Below are 17,598 nucleotides of genomic sequence, written 5' to 3' on the forward strand. Positions count from 1 at the left end.
GTGATGGTGCTACAATTTTGCAAATGGCTTCGATTACTTTTTTGAGAAGGCTCTGTTTTTGCTTTGTTTATTTCAGATTGTAATTCTCTTTGATCCCCAGGGAAGGGATGTGGCCAGGGTTAGTTCTCCAGATACCTCTTCTACCTTTTTGTGTCACTTGAAAATGCTTTGACTGAACAGGGCAGATGATGCAGATGGAAAGGATGTGGGTTTGGACTCAGAAATCACGCAAGTCCCTCGTCTTGTTGGCTCCCTGTGGGGAAGGAGGGAATGAACGAACATGAGCAGCTGAGTCACTCCGTGCACCAACAAGCTGCTCAGCTGGTTCATACACATTTGTGAGCAGGTTCCTTTCCAACCCTTTTTCAGCATGGAAAATGTGTAGTATTGTTAGGTAGAAATGTCAGCACTGACGTTTTCTGTGTCAACAAGCGTCGATGGTGAAGCACTTCCTTAGATTATTGTTCACTCTTTTACTTGAAGACACACCATCAGTGCCTGGATTTTTTTTCTTGTGTTTTGTTTTGCAGTTATCACCACAAATATGCAAGCGTTGCTCGCTGAAGCAACCCATCAATTTGCAATATTATATGGTTATATAAATTCTTGCAGCTTTTAACTGTGAAGTGAGGTTTTCCATTTCCCCCTCTTAGCATTTCTCTGCACTCCAAACACCCAGTTTCCTCTCTTCCTCTTGAAGCCATTGCATGTGTTGAAACAGTTGCCAGAGACCTGAACAAATGCACATTTCTCAAGACCTTGTTTAAAATCCGGCCTGACTTATGAGATTTAAATTCTTTTTCTTTTTATCCCTATCTACGTTGTGACCCCAAAGCCAACTGATTTGATTTGATTTATTATTGTCACGTGTTGGTATACAATGAAAAGTGTTGTTTCTTGCATCCTGTACAGACAAAGCATACCATTCATAGTGAAGAAAATTAGAGAGTGCAGAATGTAGTGTAGCTAGGGTGTAGAGAAAGATCAACTTAACGTGGGGTAGGTCCATTCAAAAGTCTAATGGCAGAAGGTACGAATCTGTACTTGAATTGGTTGGTACATGATCTCAGACTTTTGTATCTTTTTCCCAACAGAAGTTGGAAGAGAAAAAGTCTGGAGTGCATGGGTCCTTTTCGCGTCAGCGGAAAGTGCATACAGTGTCAGGGGATGGGAGGCTGGTTTGTGTGATGGATTAGGCTACGTTCACTACATTGTAGCTTCTTGTGGTCTTGGGCAGAGCAGGAGCCGTACCAAGCTGTGATGTAACCAGAAAGAATGCTTTCTATTGTGCATCTATAAAAGTTGGTGAGAGTCACAGTTGATAGGCCAAATTTCTTTTGCCTTCTGAGAAAGTAGAGACATTGGTTGGCTTTCTTAACTATCGTGTCACATGGGGGGATGGAACCAGGATAGGTTGTTGGTGATCTCGACACCTAAAAACTTGAAGCTCTTGACTGCTTCTATTTCAACCCCATTGATGTAGACAGCGTCATGCTCTCCACTCTGCTTCCTGAAGTCAATGACAATTGCTTTCATTTTGTTGACACTGAGGGAGAGATTATTGTTGTTGAATCAGTTCCGCAGATTTTCTGTCACATTCCTTACTCTGTCTTCTTGTTTGAGATCCAACTCAGTATGGTGGTATTTGAAAATAGAGTTGGAGGGGAATTTGGCCGCACAATCATAGGTGTATAAGGAGTACAGTAAGGAGCTGAAGACACGGCTTGTGGGGTATTGATGTTGAAGATGATTGTGGAGGTGGTGTCCATTGCCACTTAAAGTAAATGAACCATCTCCAGTTAGACCACAGTTATGATAATTGAAGAATGTTTTTTTAAAAAAACATGGATCAGCCAATACTTTTAAGTTTTTTTTAATGACAACGTCATTGTTGGAATAAAGTAGCTTTATATTGAATAGACTGTCGGGTGTCGCTTGAACACTTTCCTGGTATCTGGGGACTGACTGGTACGTTAACCCATTAAGTATGTTTAGATGTTTTTATTCCCTTGACTAAGATCAGTCGGGAATTCTTTTTTTTAAGAAAAGTAGCGGAATGGTAAGGTAGCATTGCAGCGGAAGTATCATTGTTCGATTGAATTAATTTGATGTCGGCCAATGCTGCTGCTTTAGTTACAAAGTAATGGACATTTTGTGAGTTAATTTAAAAAAATACATTCAACAACGCAGCGTTTTTCATTCTGATGGGGTGTTTGCAACATGGAATTGATTGAAGGAATTAAACCATGTTGTGATATTTTCAAGTGATGGAAGAAGCATTGATGGGATTCAGCTCATAGTGAAAGGGCTCGAGTCTGCCTTTTGAATTCTAGTTTACAGAATGTTGTACGGATGTACAGCCCATGAGCCAAACCTTAAAACTTGAAATAATTCTGTTTATGAAGCGGGCATTTTAAAATGCCAAGTTTGAACTTTCAGAGGCCCAGTTTTCTTGCAAGAGGGTGTTCTGATCAGCAGAAATCTGTGTCAATAGAATAAAATGCCCCAAGGTACTTCGGAGGAGTGTTTCGAAAGCTATATTTGACAGCAAGGGACACAGTGAGGTGCTAGAACAGATGACCAAAAGCTTGGTTTTAAGAAGCACCTTTAAAGGAAGAAACAGAGTTGGTGAGATTATGGGAGGAAATTCCAGAACTTAGGGTTTATAGTTGAATCAGATCATTCAGGTTGAAATGCAGTACTTTTTTATGTAGTCCTTTGTCAAACATGAATGTTGATATTTAATTGCCCTCGTGTATTGGTCAGTTGAAGTCCATTGTAAAATGTATTCAGTGTGTTTGAGGAGACCTCCATCCACCTGGATAGAACATTGACTTTTTTTTCTTAGCTGTTGATAGCTGTGCTGTGTATTTGAAAATTAAGAAAGGGAAAAATGCTTCAGTGTCTCTCATCGTGTGTGGGAGGGAAATGTGTGCCAATTCTAAGTGATGTAGGCACGCATGTGTTAAATACATACCCTGGGCATCCCCTCCATTGTTTGGGTTTACAGGTTTGCACTGCGCTATTGAGAACCTCTGCTTTTCGGCCACTTAATTGTTAAAATTTATTACTCCATCCTTACAGTACAAAGCCAATGCTCAGAATGGACTGGGCAAACCCAAATCCATTCCCTGCTTGCTCCAAAAACCAAACTCTGAATACAATTGAATCCAGTTCAAGGTCCTTGAGAGAGAGAAAAACGTGATCCAAGCTGACAAGATCAGGCATTGCACCCATGTTGAGCTTGATCTGAAGCTTTATCTTAGTCAAAAGGCTGAGAAGCATTTTCTTCATTTGTCTGTTTGTCTCTGCTTTATTTAGATCTGCTGTTGCATGTTATAATATGTCTTCATTCACAGCCCTCTTCCTGATACTAGCAATCGAAACTGCAGCCCATTTTGTGCTGGTGATTGGATTACTGGCTGTATCTTTGTTATTTAAGTGCTGCCGTAAAGTGTGTTGTTGCCGTGCTGTTTTTAGATGTCATCTTTAAAAATAGAAAAGCTTCTTGGCAGTCTCCTGTTCTTGCATTCTTACGCACACAGAATGAGTAACTAGGCATGTGGAGGAGGAGCAAAGAGGAAGCACAGCACAGTACAGTGCACTGATTTCAACAGAGTGTTTCGAAAGGTTTTGAGCAGGCGTCCACTTCTGACATTTATTGACAGTGATTTGAAGGAAATGTTCTCCAGTGACTGCACCCAGAATCCCATTGACCTAAATCAGAAAGTACCTTGGATAAATCATCGTAGCTTGGTTTCATATTTTAGTTTTGTTTTTGAAATTCGTAATCAAATATGGAAGTCTAAAGTTGGTAATGGTGTTTGCTTTGTTTCTTTTGAAGATTATTGACAAATGGTTCAGGCATTTATATCAAGTGTTATTGCATAATAAAATTTCCTTCATGTTTAAATCTCTCTCTTCTCTACCCACCCCTGCCGCCGCCTCTCATAAAAAGGGTCAGGCTTATGTTGCATCTGCGTAATTATTGATTTCTCATGTTATGTCAGTGACTGGGAGAAATAAATATCCATTTAAGACTGGCTTCACAAGCTGATCGGTTGCTGGATTCTTTGTGAAGCAGTGTGTTTTGTTGTTGTTGGGATGTTTCTTGTGTTTGTTTTTGCAATATGCAATATCATGAGAGTCCATGTTCCAGTTCCTCAGAAGTGAAAATGGTGCAGTAGAATACAAATAACTTCACAAATCATTTTCTGTTGTGGACATATCATTCTCAAGCATGCTGAGTTAACTCCCAAATAACTCAAATTTGAATAACGTTTCCAAATGTGACTTCTGCAGTGAAATACTGCAACGACGGTGAACGCAATAACAAATTCTCAGCATTGCATATCTTGCCTCTTTTGCTGACATTTCTTGTGTGTAGTTTTGCCCAGTATCTGACCAGCAGTGATGACAGTATTTTGGTCTGTGTGCCTATACTTTGAGCACACAGTGAAAGCAATAGCTGTAAAACAAAGTTTTTGAGGAAAAGTAAACAGCTGTCTGGCAATAGGAAAATGAGAAATAACTCGTTTTGACCTGAACAGGATAGAGCAGTGTTCTCTGACAATTGAAAGCCCCTCCATGCTTTATCAGTAAAGCTCGAGATAGAATGTTCAGCACTGTACTGGAATCCCTGTAAACTTACAGATTGAAGTCTTCCGATCGCTCCATTCCATTTAAAATGTGACCATTTCATGCTGCCCACCCCCATTTACAGCTATGGCTTGAGGTTATTTTGAATACTGGACATCTCGTGTGCTCTCTCTGGCAGCACTGATGTCCTGTGCTCTTGAGCAACATTGTGTCGTTGCATGGAAGGCTTTTGACTCCCTTTCTTGCTTCTAAGTTCCTGATCTCAGTTACTCTTCTTTTGACAGAAGTTTGATACAAACCACTTTTCTGACAACAGGGAGTGGAATGGGTGGGCAGGTGTTGTGAAATAGAGCTGTCCCTACGTGAATGGTGAGATTATTGATGGAAATGTGGAACTGAACAAGCACTTGGCTTGAGGATGCATTGCATGTTTCTTTTTATTCCAGTTCAGTTACAATTGGGAGCATTATCAGAGGGTCTTAAGCTTCTGATGAGTGATTTACAAAAAAGATATTAAGATAGAAAGATATTGTAGTGGATGTCATAATAATTGGAATTTCTTAGAGCAGAGGAAGTTGAGGATGGATCTTATAGAATGTTGAAAATTACTAGTTTGAAAAAACAAATAGTATTGGATGATTTATCTTGATGGACAAAACAAAAGGCAGAAACGTAAATGAGAGCGGGTTATTTTCAAGCAGTTAATATGTCGACTGCTTTACTACAAGAAGCTATTGAAGCGCAAGTCAATTTAAAAGGGAATAGTAGACCAAGAGAAATGTGAAATGATGTGTGGAAAGAACCAGGCATTGGGAGTAAACAGCAATGCACTTACGTAAGGCCATTAACACGGGAACGTGTCCCAGTGTGATTAGATCGTTGGAAACGTCTTCAATTGGAACCAACAGTAGTATTTGCCGAATGAATGTCCTGGCCTCCCTTTGCGTCAACATTTCTACGAAGCGTATTTGAAATGTTAGCACGTTTAATACTTGGCATTACACTTGGCATTACAATGGAAATCAGTTTTCATGTTCATGTCTTCTGGTGATTGACCAAGTTGTCAGATCAAATGATGTCAGGTGGGGGTGGGGGGGTGCGGTGGTCTAGGGGATGCGGGTTCAATTTCCTGTTCTGGGCTGTTTCGTTCTGTTTGAGGTTAGATTGTTTTTAAAAAGAATTTGAATAGTTGGTTTTGAAGACTCTCTAAACTTAATGCAAAATGTCTTCATGCTGCACCCTTCCCTATCTCTGGAACCTCATTCGAATCGACAACCTATTGACAATTCTATATACTGACAATTGTGGGTCTTGCACACCCTCTCTCTCCATCTAAATGTTGGCAGTCATGTCTTCATCTTCTGTCACTCTCTAATTTCAGAAATTGTTCTCCATCTCTCCACCTCTTGACCTTCAGGACACTCCTTGAAACTGATCTCTTTGCCCTATTTGATCACCTCTCTCAATATCTCATTCTTTCGTTAGGTGGCACATGATGCTCCTGGGAAGCACCTTGTAATGTTTTACAACTCCCAGGCAGGCAGTGTATAATTGCAGGTTCCTGAGTGTTCGTGACATAACTGTTCAAGTGACTGGTGTCAGCCGTCAAGATAGTCTTGAATAACTTTAATGAGTTCACATTTACGAAACCTTTTGGAGTTGGGTGTTGTGTTGCATGTGTCCTGTTTTAGCTGGAATTCTGTTAGAAATTGCTGCAAAGGATGAGGGCTAATGTTGTGTTTTTTTTTGCTCACTGTTCCGCAGGCTCAACAGGAGAGAGGGAAAGTTGAGGATGCGGGGGCAACACGATGGATCTCTCCTTCACATTCATGAAAGGTATCATGGGAAACACGATTCAACTGCCACAACAACTCATTGATTCAGCCAATATGAGGCAGGTTCCTGACGTTCTGAATGCCAGCAGTGGCATTAGGGAAGACAGAGGGCAATCCTATGAGGCTTCCCTACAGCAAGGGTTTATCTTTCCTGCTTCTGGTGCTGATACAGTCTCACCAGTCACCAATGGCTACTCGAGTGTTAATATGTATGAAACACCAAGCAAATATCCAGCATATTCTCAGCTCCCCAATGGATCTGCCAATGGCTATGGAACATATAGGAATTTTGGTTCCACTGACTCTTATACAGGAGGGAATTACTTGGTGAAACAGCCTGAGATTCAGGAAAAAGCGCCTTCTCCACCTGTTCCCGAGCCTGTCACCCCGAAGAAGACAGGATCTCCGGAGATTAAATTGCGTATCACAAAAACTTACCACAACGGGAAGGCACTGTTTGAGTCCTCGCTCTGCGGGGATCTCCTGAATGAGCAGCAAGCTCAGGCTGCTGAGTCCACAGTAGCTCGCAAACAAAAAAAGGAGAAAAAGAAAAGGAATAAGCATGATTCTGCCAGCGTCGAGAGCCAAGAACATAAAGCTATTAAGGTGGAGCCTGAAGAATGCAAAACGATTTGTGGGAATCCTCTTGTCCAGGTACAGCTTCATATTGCACAAGAATGTTTAGTTTGTTTGAATCAATGCCTGATTCCATAAACATTGAAAAGGTTCTGTATTCCAACCTAGTAAAATCATAAGTACGACATTCTGCAGGGGTGACACAGTAGGTTAGCACTGCTGCCTCACAGCTCCAGGAACCTGGGTTCAATTCTGGCCTCGGGTGATTGGGTGGAATTTGTACTTTGTCCCTGTGTCTGCGTGAGTTTTCTCTGGGTGCTCCAGTTTCCTCCTACACTCCAAAAATGTGCAGGTTAGATGGATTGGACTTGCCAATGCATGTCCCTATGCATCCAAATATGTGTAGGTTGGATAGGATGAACCTTGGTAGATGTGTGTGATTGCAGGGATGGGATCAGGGAGGGAGATGACCTGGGGAAGATAGTGTGTCAGAGAGTCAATGTACCCTTTTCTGCGCTGTAGGAATTCTATGATTCTTCTGTGTTAAATAATTTGCACACTTTTTTTGGCGGTGCTCAATTCTTTTTATCCATTTGGATGTGTCAATGTCCTTTGACACAACTGGAACAATTGCCTTCTCTGCTATTGGCCAGAGTGTGACTGCTTTCACTTGGCTCCAAACTGCAAGGACAATGTCGAAGTATCTGTTCCAATAGCTTCTTCTCTTAGCATACGCTGTTTCTCTGGAGCCGTTTGTCCTTGCTCCTCTCCCATTTCTCATCTACATGCTGGCCCTCTGTAATATTTTAAACATGTGGTTCTACTTCAGCACCATCTCGGCTGCTTCTGTGATTTCAGACCGCTTGACTGAGGTGTAATTTTCTACCCCCTGAGAAATCGCCACTGTTCGCGATTTCATTCATCTTGGTCAACCATTTGCAACCTGTGTGCCCTATCAGATCCTAAGGTGAGTGTTCAATCCTGTGTCCTCTCACTGTCAAAGACAATTTATTTTTTCCTTCATACCACACTTACCTCACTTCTGCCTTAGATTTTCTGCTGCTGAAACTTCTCATCCAGGCTTCTGCCACTCCATTGTCTAGATTCTTCCAGTGCTGCCTTTGCCGGTGCCCCCATCTTCCACCCTCCATCAACTTCAACTCGTCTAGAATTCTTTTGTTAATTTTCAAGCCGATGTAAACGCCCACTTGCCCATCAGTCCTCTGTTTGCTGACATATATTGGCACCTGGTCCAGAAACATCTCGACTCTCAAAAATATTTTCGTCCTGTTGTTGCGCTTCTTCATAGTTGTTTCCATTCCTATGTGGAACCTCATTCAGACCTGTGACCCGTTGAGAACTCTACATCCTTACAACTGTATATCTTGCATGTCCTGCTCTGTCTGTTCATCCAACTGTTGGCAGTTGTCTTCATCTTCTGTCGCTCAAACATAGAAATTCCTCTCCATTTCTTCACCTCTTTCTTGTCTTTCAGGGCACTCATTGAAACTTTGACCAAGTTTTCTTGACATCTTCCTCAATGTCTCCTCTTTTGGTGAGGTGTCTGATTTTGTCAGATGATGTTCCTGGGAAGCATCTTGTGATGTGTTACGACATCAAATAAATGCAAGTTCTTGTTATTTCCAAACCTCAGCCAAAGCCCCAGTTGAACAACATTGAGGAGATACCAGTTGGTCTTCTAACTTGAGTAATCAGTCATCTTTTCTATTTGTCACTTCACTGCAGCCAGAGAAAACATAGGGTCTTTTGGATCTGGCTTGAGCATACCTACTCTGAACCTGATTATCAGTGTCTAAAAAAAAGTTAGAATACATCAGTAATGCCAAAGCATGAAGGGGTAATTGTCTCTGAGCCTCTTTATTTTTGAGCACAAGAATGTGGATTTGTTTGCAAATTAGTTTATCCTATTTCAACAAAGCAGTAGATAAACCCCTAATCATTCATCAGCTTTAATGAAAAGTATGTTAGTTTGTTTGTATCATAACTTTGGAAAAATAATCCGAAGACAGAATCACTGGACATGTTAGTATCATAAATATACGTCAAGAAGGACATTTGTGATTCCCAGTACATGTACCAGTCACAGCAACTTCTGCAGAGTGCTCAACATATGAACATTAAATTTATTATGTTATTAGTGCAATATACTTTGGAGGGGCAACTCCACTTCTTTGGACCCTGTAATTCATACTGTCGTTCATAATGTATTTTTATCTCATGTATTTCCTCAAGGCTCGCCACCTGCTCCTGAGCCTTTTTTGTTCTCATCCCAAGCAGTTGGCTAAGGTGGCAAAGTCCTCCCTTGTGATGAGCATAGTTCCTACATTCACGTGATTTGTCACACAGATGCTCTCCAAAGCATGCTGTTTGGAAGAAATCATGGCAGTCAGGCCATGCTGCAAAGCAGTGTAGTGTAGGTGTGACGTGTTTTAAATTCTCACTGCTGCCATTATGGTGAAATTGCAGCTGAGTTCCTGTGTTTGGGGCCTGATGTGATAGTGGAGCATGACTCACTTCAGGCGGATGTCTTGTTTCACTCTGTTGCAGAATCAGTTCGGCCTTTTATTCCAAGTTTATTGTGATGTGAATGCACTGTTAATTTCTGCTCCTCCTGGTCTAGGTTGTGTTGTCTATAGAAATATAACAAAGGATGTTTGAAAAGACCTGGTATTTCAATAATCGTATTAATGGAAACAGGAAAGAAACAAAATGGATATTAAAGGAACTTGGAATGCAGTCAACACCAGCCTTTGTTCCCTGGATCCTTTTTTTTTCAAATTGCAGTAACAGAAACTACATTTTGGAATGTGGTCTGTTTATTCTAACTTTTACTGCTGTAGCTCTGTCATCAAATGTAATAAGCCATGCTTTTTTTTTCTCTGGTGAATTTTGTTCTGTTGTGGCCCTTTGCTGTGCATCAGTGCAAAAACATACGGCTGCAAACTTTTGTTGCTGAGCATGTAGCAATGGCTTTCCAGAGCTTGTGGCAACACATCCCGTTTCAACAAATAGTCATGTAAAAATGATTACTCACACACAAGTTTTTTTTTGCCCCCGTAAACATCTGTTCTCTTGTATCATTTTGCTTGTTGATTGAGGAGCTGGCTGTTGAATTGCACATCTGGCAGGGGCTGATGTCTAGGGATCACTTCCCAATGGAACATGTAGGCTATTATAACTCGAGCTAACGTCCAGTGCAGGTTCCTTTTACTGTGTGGTTTGAGATTTTTGCAAGTCCGTTTTGCTGTCAATGGCACTGGAGGCTTTGTTGCTAAACTGTATTTGGTTCTGAGGAGTAGATGATAATCCATTCATTACATAATTCGTAAGCCTTTATTAAACACTTCTCTTTCAGTCAGATCCAGGGAGATAGAGTGGAATGTTGGCTATATCTGAGAGAATATCTTTCTGCTGGCGTGTGTTTGGATCGTATATTACTTGGGTATGTGAATGGGGAAGGGAAAGATTTTGCAAAGTTATGAATGGCAAACATCAAAATGAACCAATTAGAATTATGCAAATGAGACTTGACCAGTGAATAAAATTATCACACTGATTTGATTTTCATAATCTAAATGCCAAACAAATTTTTAAAATCCATCTTAAACTCTGTCAATTTCTTTTGCCAAATTTTGAGTTGGTGAGGCCAATTGTGGCACTGATTTGTGCTAACTTGGTATATCTTGGGTCATCATTATTTGATTTGTCTGATTTAGTGCCATACATTTAAGGAAATTTAACTATCAAATCGTTGAGGAAACGTGTGTGTGTGTGTGTGTGTGTGTGTGTGTGTGTGTGTGTGTGTGTTGTGCATGCATGTGTTGATACTGATGCTGGTTAATGGGTAAGATACAGCCCTTGTTGCTGAAAAGAAAAAGACATGTTCGTTTTCTCAGAGCCCATGTTTGCATAGTTGTAGCTGACTGTGTATCTGCAATATTTGTAATTCTGTTGGAAAGTTGTTGGAAGCTTTTTTAAAAAAATGCACAGGCTTCTACCTGATGACAATTGTAGAAAAAAGTACTATTCAGTCTATTTTTAACAGAAGGGCAAGAGTCTCTGTAGCATTGCTAAAATTCTGAAGCTTTGCCCTTGTTTTTTGTTATGTCACTGAATTAATGCTTTATTGCGACCTGACAAGCTTCTACCGACCATCCTGTATTATTAAGTAACCAAAATCTTCAAGGATAGGCTGCAAAAAAAGGTGTCATGAAATATTGATCCTTTCATCAATTATCTTTTTGAGGCTTAAAAAAATCTGCATGTCAGCAAATAGTGACTTAAAATTCAATTGGGTAGGGAAGGAGTGTGCCATCTACACTCAATCTTCACCCACTGCTAACTTCTTAAAGCCTTGAAACTGAGTGCTGTCTTTCAGATTGCCTAATAATAGGCATTTCAGTTTTCAATTGACAATAGTGCTCAACTCTGTTTTGTAAGAGATTCACCTTTTTGATACACTCTTTGAGACACTCTGTCTATGGGCCATAACCTCTTGGCTTCCCAGTGTCGGATCTGCAGGAGAATTCTTCTGGGAAATGTCCAGAAGGGTTAACTTGCCCTGGACAATTATGCTAGGCTGGGAACCATCTGACAAAGTGACTTTAAATCACTAACTTCAGATGGCTCTGCTAGTTTTACCGTGATAATTACTCAGAGTTGAAATGAAAAATAGCTCTTCAGACTTAAGACAGACTTTGTGCTGCAGAACTCTGCTCCTTCTACACATCGATGCTGGTACTCCGAAAATACTTCACTAATTTACTCTCACCTGGCTTATGTTGAGAAGCACAGTAAGAAATGTCACAGCAGCAGGTTAAAGTCCAACCAGTTTATTTGATAGTAAACCCACAAGCTTTCAGAAACGCTGTTCTTTTGTCAGGTGTGTGGAAAATTGTGTTGGGAATGTCAGGAGAGGCAGGGGCTTTGGATTTCAAGCGGAAGTTAGTTGCCACTTAGTCCAGTGCTGATTGCCACTCTAGTGGGTGAGCGGGGAAGTGGGGGGGGGGGGGCGGGGGCGGGGGGTTGGTGTTAAGGGCCCATGTCTATGATTCACAACTTACACTGGAAATGACTGAACAGCCCTTGCTCTTTGGTCTGAGCACCACGGGTATTTGAATGAAGCATGTGAATTAAAGACAAGAAAAGTTAAATGAATGTCTCATCAATGGGAATGGACTGCGAGTGATACAGCTTGGAGTGGACAGAGAATGATTTCTGTGGAAGATGTCTGGCTTGTGTGTGGGGTTGTCTGCTTTTTAAGAGTTATTTTTAAAGCTTTGTGATCAGCTTCTGGATCAAGGTATTGCTAATTGAAGCATGAACAAGGTCCCAATTTTAATTCTTGGTCTGTACTGAGTTAGCAGATCTTGGCACCAGTTAAGAAATGGCAATCAACAACATTAAGATAGAAAACAAAAGAATTGTCCACAAGGTTGGAAAGTAGATGTGCAGATACTTCAACTAAATGTATGGCAGTATATGTGCAAGTGCGTATCAAGAATAGATCAGTTTTGATGTTTTCCATCATCCTGTAGACTGCTGAAACTGATCTTGTGTGTGAAGTTTTGTCAGTTGGTCAAGCTGTCATGGGTACCCCAAAACATGTCAGTAATTACAGGAAAAAGCAGCTGAAATAAAAGGAGGATTTAAAACCAGAACCTTGATACGTTCTTTTGATGAATTTATTGTTCATTTGAGGTGACCACTGTCAGGTTTGGGAAGTCGGATACATCCATTTTGGGAAGCAGTGCCAACAGCAACATCAGTGATCACACATCGCAATTGGATGGAGCATGAAGTTGCATCCAGTGTGCACAATAATATCAGTATCGATATTCAGAAACAATAATGGCATGAACTAGTGCATCATTTTCCATTTTCTACAATAGTCCCAAATACAATCTGAGAATTTCATTAGGAATTTTGAAATGCTTTTGTATTTGAGTGCATTGGAACTAGATTAATATTTCCATATTTCTTCTTGACAGAGGACTTTTAAATCTACCAGAGAATTGAGACTGAGGGTTGAAGTACATAGGGATCTGTGTCTCAGAGGTAGAAACACCATATTCACACTCAGGGTGTGGCTGAGTTCCTTTTTCATTGAGGCTTCCGCTGGAGGGTAGTTGTGCAACTAGCAGGAACAAATTGGATGTAACCTGTGCTCCCCACCAATGTCCTCATCCACACACACACACACACACACACACACATATATATTCTGTGTCCCTTAATTTGTGTTTCTGTTCTGTGTGAAGACAAAAGAAATGAGATATGAGTAAACTCTAAGATCAAAGATAACATCTATGTCAGGAAACAAATATTGTTATAAAATAAGTTTTTAAAAGGCAAGTGAAAACAAAAGGAAATGGAACAACTACTAAAAGCGATATTAAACTCCCAGTTTAAAGCAATGCGCACAACATCCAAAATCAAGCAATACACCAAGAACTGAGTGACTGAAGCATAGCTACTTAAAGAATAGGATTAGATGTTTCTGGTTCTAATATAATCAAGAAGGGTGTGGAGAGTCTGCAGAAGGATCTAGATAGGCTGGGCGAATGGGCCAGGAAATGGCAAATGGAATTTAATGTTGGCAAGTGTGAGGTGGTCCACTTTGGTAGGAAGAATGGTAGGAAGGACTATTACTTACGTGGCGAAAAACTGCAGCAGGCGACGGTGCAGAGGGACCTCGGGGTCCTTGTGCATGAGTCGCAAAAACCCAGCCTGCAAGTGCAGCAGGTGGTCAGGAAGGCGAATGGGATGCTGGCCTTCATAGCGAGGGGGATTGAATATAAAAGTAGGGAGGTCTTGCTGCAGCTGTATAGGGCATTGGTGAGGCCGCAGCTGGAGTACTGTGTGCAGTTTTGGGCGCCGCACCTGCGCAAGGATATTTTGGCCCTGGAGGGAGTGCAGAGGAGGTTTACTAGGCTGATACCGGAGTTGAGGGGGTTGAGCTATGAGGAGAGGCTGAATAAACTAGGCTTGTACTCGTTAGAGTTTAGAAGAATGAGGGGAGATCTCATTGAGACGTATAAGATGATGAATGGGATGGATAGGATAGAGGTGGAAAGACTCTTCCCGCTCAAAAAAGACAGTAGGACTAGGGGGCACAGCCTCAAGATAAAGGGGGGGCGGTTTAGAACGGAGTTGAGGAGGAACTTCTTCACTCAAAGGGTGGTGAATCTCTGGAATTCTCTGCCCGTTGAAGTGGTGGAGGCTGCCTCGCTAAATATTTTTAAGAAGCGGGTTGATGGGTTTTTGATAAGAGAGGGGATTAAGGGTTATGGGGAGAGGGCGGGAAAGTGGAACTGAGCCACGACAGATCAGCCATGATCTTATTGAATGGCGGGGCAGGCTCGAAGGGCCAGATGGCCTACTCCTGCTCCTATTTCTTATGTTCTTATGTTCTTAAGAAGGGAAACTAGGTGGGCGTTGGTGTAATTGTATTAATATAATGGCAGCAAGAGAAAAGAAAGATAAAATCTTTAATGGGAAGCGTAGAAAGATTTGCCGATGTGGTGACAAGGAAAAGAATTAAAGAGCATAAAGAGTAGCGTGAAGCTGTTGAATCAAATGGCCTGTTTATATCGAGTAAATATTTTGCAATCATGTGAATGTGTTTTCACAATCTCCTGGTGCAGTTTTAAACTAAAGGTGAGAAATGTTTTCTTCCTGTTTCATATGTGAAATGCCATCTGAATGTTTTCATCATTCGTGGGGGCAATGGAAAAAGCCAAGTCACTAAATCATGAGCAAACCCAACTGTAGGGCATGATATTCCGCATATGGCTGGCACTAGAGCAGGTATTAAGAGTCGACCATAACCCTGTACCGTGCAGGCAGCTGTTCTCAATTTTACAGTGGTGAAAGATGTACTGAGTGCAGAATCAGTCAAAAAGTGGACAGCCTGATGTTTACGTACAAATGCTTAACCCTCCCAATGTGGCAAGGCATATCTTGAAATATGTCAGTGTCACCATCTTGTATCTCTGTCAGTTGGTGTGGAGAAAACAAGAACAGCCTTCCCAGGTTTCTGACTGACGTGTTGTAACACATGATGTCTGACTGAATGTAGATTACTGTTGTAGATTATTTTGTATTTCTGAGTGTTTGCCTTCAAACAGTTCTGATTAGTAATGTTATTCAGCTTTGTGGAAGTGGTCAGCTGGGAGTAATATGCACTGGGCAATCCAATTACTTGTGCACTCAAATAAAATCATTTCAAAATTCCTAATGAAATTCTCAGACTGTATTTGGAACTATTGTAGAAAATGGAAAATGATGCACTCGTTCATGCCATTATGGTTTCTGAATATCAATACTGATATTATTGTGCACACTGGATGCCTAGTTCATTCAGTATCTTCAGAAGATGAGCCGACCCCCTCATTTTGACTGGGAGTTGTGTTGCATGACAAGACCAAGTATGTAGAGCAGCAGATTTCTTTCAAAATAGGGCAAAGGATCAAGCTCTCTGTGTCAAATGGTTTTTGAAGCTGGAAGTTATCCTTTTCTAATTCATGATCCATAAGATAAGGATCAATTCATTGATATAATGACAATTTGAAATATCTCCTTGATACTAAGGGGTAAAGTAGCATGGCCAATCCACCTAATCTGCGCATCTTTGGACTTTAGAAGGAAACTGGAACACCCGGAGGAAACCCACACAGACATGGGAAGAATGTGTAAACGCCACACAGACAGTGACCCAAGCTGGGAATTGAACCAGGGTCCCTGGTGCTGTGAGGCAGCAGTGCTAACCACATTGCCACCGTGACAGTTCTGGAGTGTCAGTCTACAATTTACCAATGGAGTGGAACTTGAATTCACACACGCCAACAGATTCTTATCAATCCTCAGTGAAGTGTGGCTCTGCAGGCCAAACTGTGATGATGCCCACTCGCACCTCTATAAGGCTGTATTGCTGTGTCCCCATCTTGCTGTATTCAACAAGTGGAGCCACTCTCACTTTGTTTTCTTGGACAACAGGACATGTGTTGAGAAATGTTGTATGGCTTGGTTCTATTAAGAAAACTAATGAAAAATGTGTGTGCACCATGAGATCACATTGAAGTTCAAAGATTGTTGTGTTAAGTTGAGTACTGAAGATCGAGACTGTAATACTGGCTTTCTACTCAGCATTTTGAGTACTGAAATTAATTATTTATTTTGAAAATGATGCACAGATGGAAGAAATTCAAGACTAAGTCTTCAGTTCACAAAGAACTGGAAATTTGGGTGGAGATATTCAGAGTTTAAAATTTGTGGTAATCAGGTAATGACTGCATGCCCTCTGCATATGCATTTGAATTGAGTTATTTATAGTCATAGAAGTCCAGGCCAGCATTCTGTAGAGCAGTTCAGTCAGTCCTATTCCCTGGCTCTATCTGGTGGTCGTGCAAATTTATCTCTGTGCAACCCATTCTTCATTGGCCCTCATGCAATACTTCTCACAGTTGCAGCGTGTGTGGAATTCTCGTAACAAGCTGTACTGAGCCCACAGCACAACTCAGCCAAGCCTTTCCTTTTACTCTTTCAGTTAGGGTAATTGTTGTGGTGTTCCCTTTTTCAAAGCCACTCTCCTGGAATATTTGCAATAATGCATGGAAAATATCTGTCGCCGAACCTTGGTTAAATGCTGTCATCAGTGTTTAGCTTTTTGCTGTAGCACCTTGTTAAAATCAGTGATTGAAGTATGAAAGTAGGCTACTCAGGCCATTGTGTCTGTGCTTGCCCTCTGAAAGAGCAATTCACTGAGTGTAACCTTGCACACTCTTCCGTTTCAAACAATGGTACAATCCTGTTTTGAGCCAGTTGACCCTCCTCCGCCACAATCTTGGGTAGTGCATTGCAGATCCTGATCACTTGCTGCTTGAATAAGTTTTTCTTCAATTGCCCTGCTTGTTTTGCCGATTAATTTAAATTTGTGCCTACTGGATCTTGATCATTTCACCAATATGAAGAATGTACTTCTATTTCCTCTGTTCAGGCCCCACATGGTTTTGAAAAATTCCATCAAATTGCCTCTGAACAGGCCCAAGTTCTTAAATCCTTCTATGTTACCAATTCCAGAGATGAGGAACTTCATTCTCACGAATTTGTTCTGCACCCTCTCTAATACTTTCACATGTTCAAGTGTGATGCCCAGAATTGGATGCAATACTTCGTTCGTTACTGTTCGTGATTTTTGTGTACAATTGGGGTCATGCATCACAGATGGTCTTTTGTTGAATATAACCTTTGTGTGAACTTGAAGTGCCAGTATCTTTAGTAAAACGGACATTGTGTCAGTCAAAATTATTTGAAATAAACTGGACCATTGTTCTCATACTTGGAGTTGATATAACAGTTTGTTGATGTGCTGCAAATTGGTAGCATACAAGCTTGCAGTGACAGTTCTCCTGGGTTGGAGGAGGCTAAGCAAAGCCAAGTCGTGAAGCAAATTGACTCGTTGAAGAGCAGTACTGACTGGGTGGGTGAAAGGAGGAAGATCATGGTGAAATATTAAAATGTGCTGCTTGTGTTGTCCTGGGCGCAATGTCATTTTGTTTTTCAGTTA

At 41.1% G+C, this 17,598-nt stretch overlaps 1 protein-coding gene across 5 annotated transcripts in view; it reads left to right on the plus strand.

The window, feature by feature from the left end:
• nsd3 (nuclear receptor binding SET domain protein 3) overlaps positions 1–17,598 on the plus strand; it is an 80,923-nt gene that overhangs the window by 5,155 nt on the left and 58,170 nt on the right. For 4 of the 5 annotated variants that reach the window (XM_080217137.1, XM_080217140.1, XM_080217139.1 and 1 more), the window contains exon 2: positions 6,364–7,088. In XM_080217137.1, coding sequence (XP_080073263.1) covers positions 6,408–7,088 — 681 coding nt within the window. In that variant the 5' untranslated portion in view covers positions 6,364–6,407. Of the gene's footprint in view, positions 1–3,646; positions 3,815–6,363; positions 7,089–17,598 lie in introns of those variants that run through there. The other variant, XM_080217138.1, reaches the window with a different exon arrangement.

Source organism: Carcharhinus amblyrhynchos, chromosome 34 (assembly GCF_965287045.1).
Source record: "Carcharhinus amblyrhynchos chromosome 34, sCarAmb.v2.hapA, whole genome shotgun sequence".
Lineage (NCBI taxonomy): Eukaryota > Metazoa > Chordata > Chondrichthyes > Carcharhiniformes > Carcharhinidae > Carcharhinus > Carcharhinus amblyrhynchos.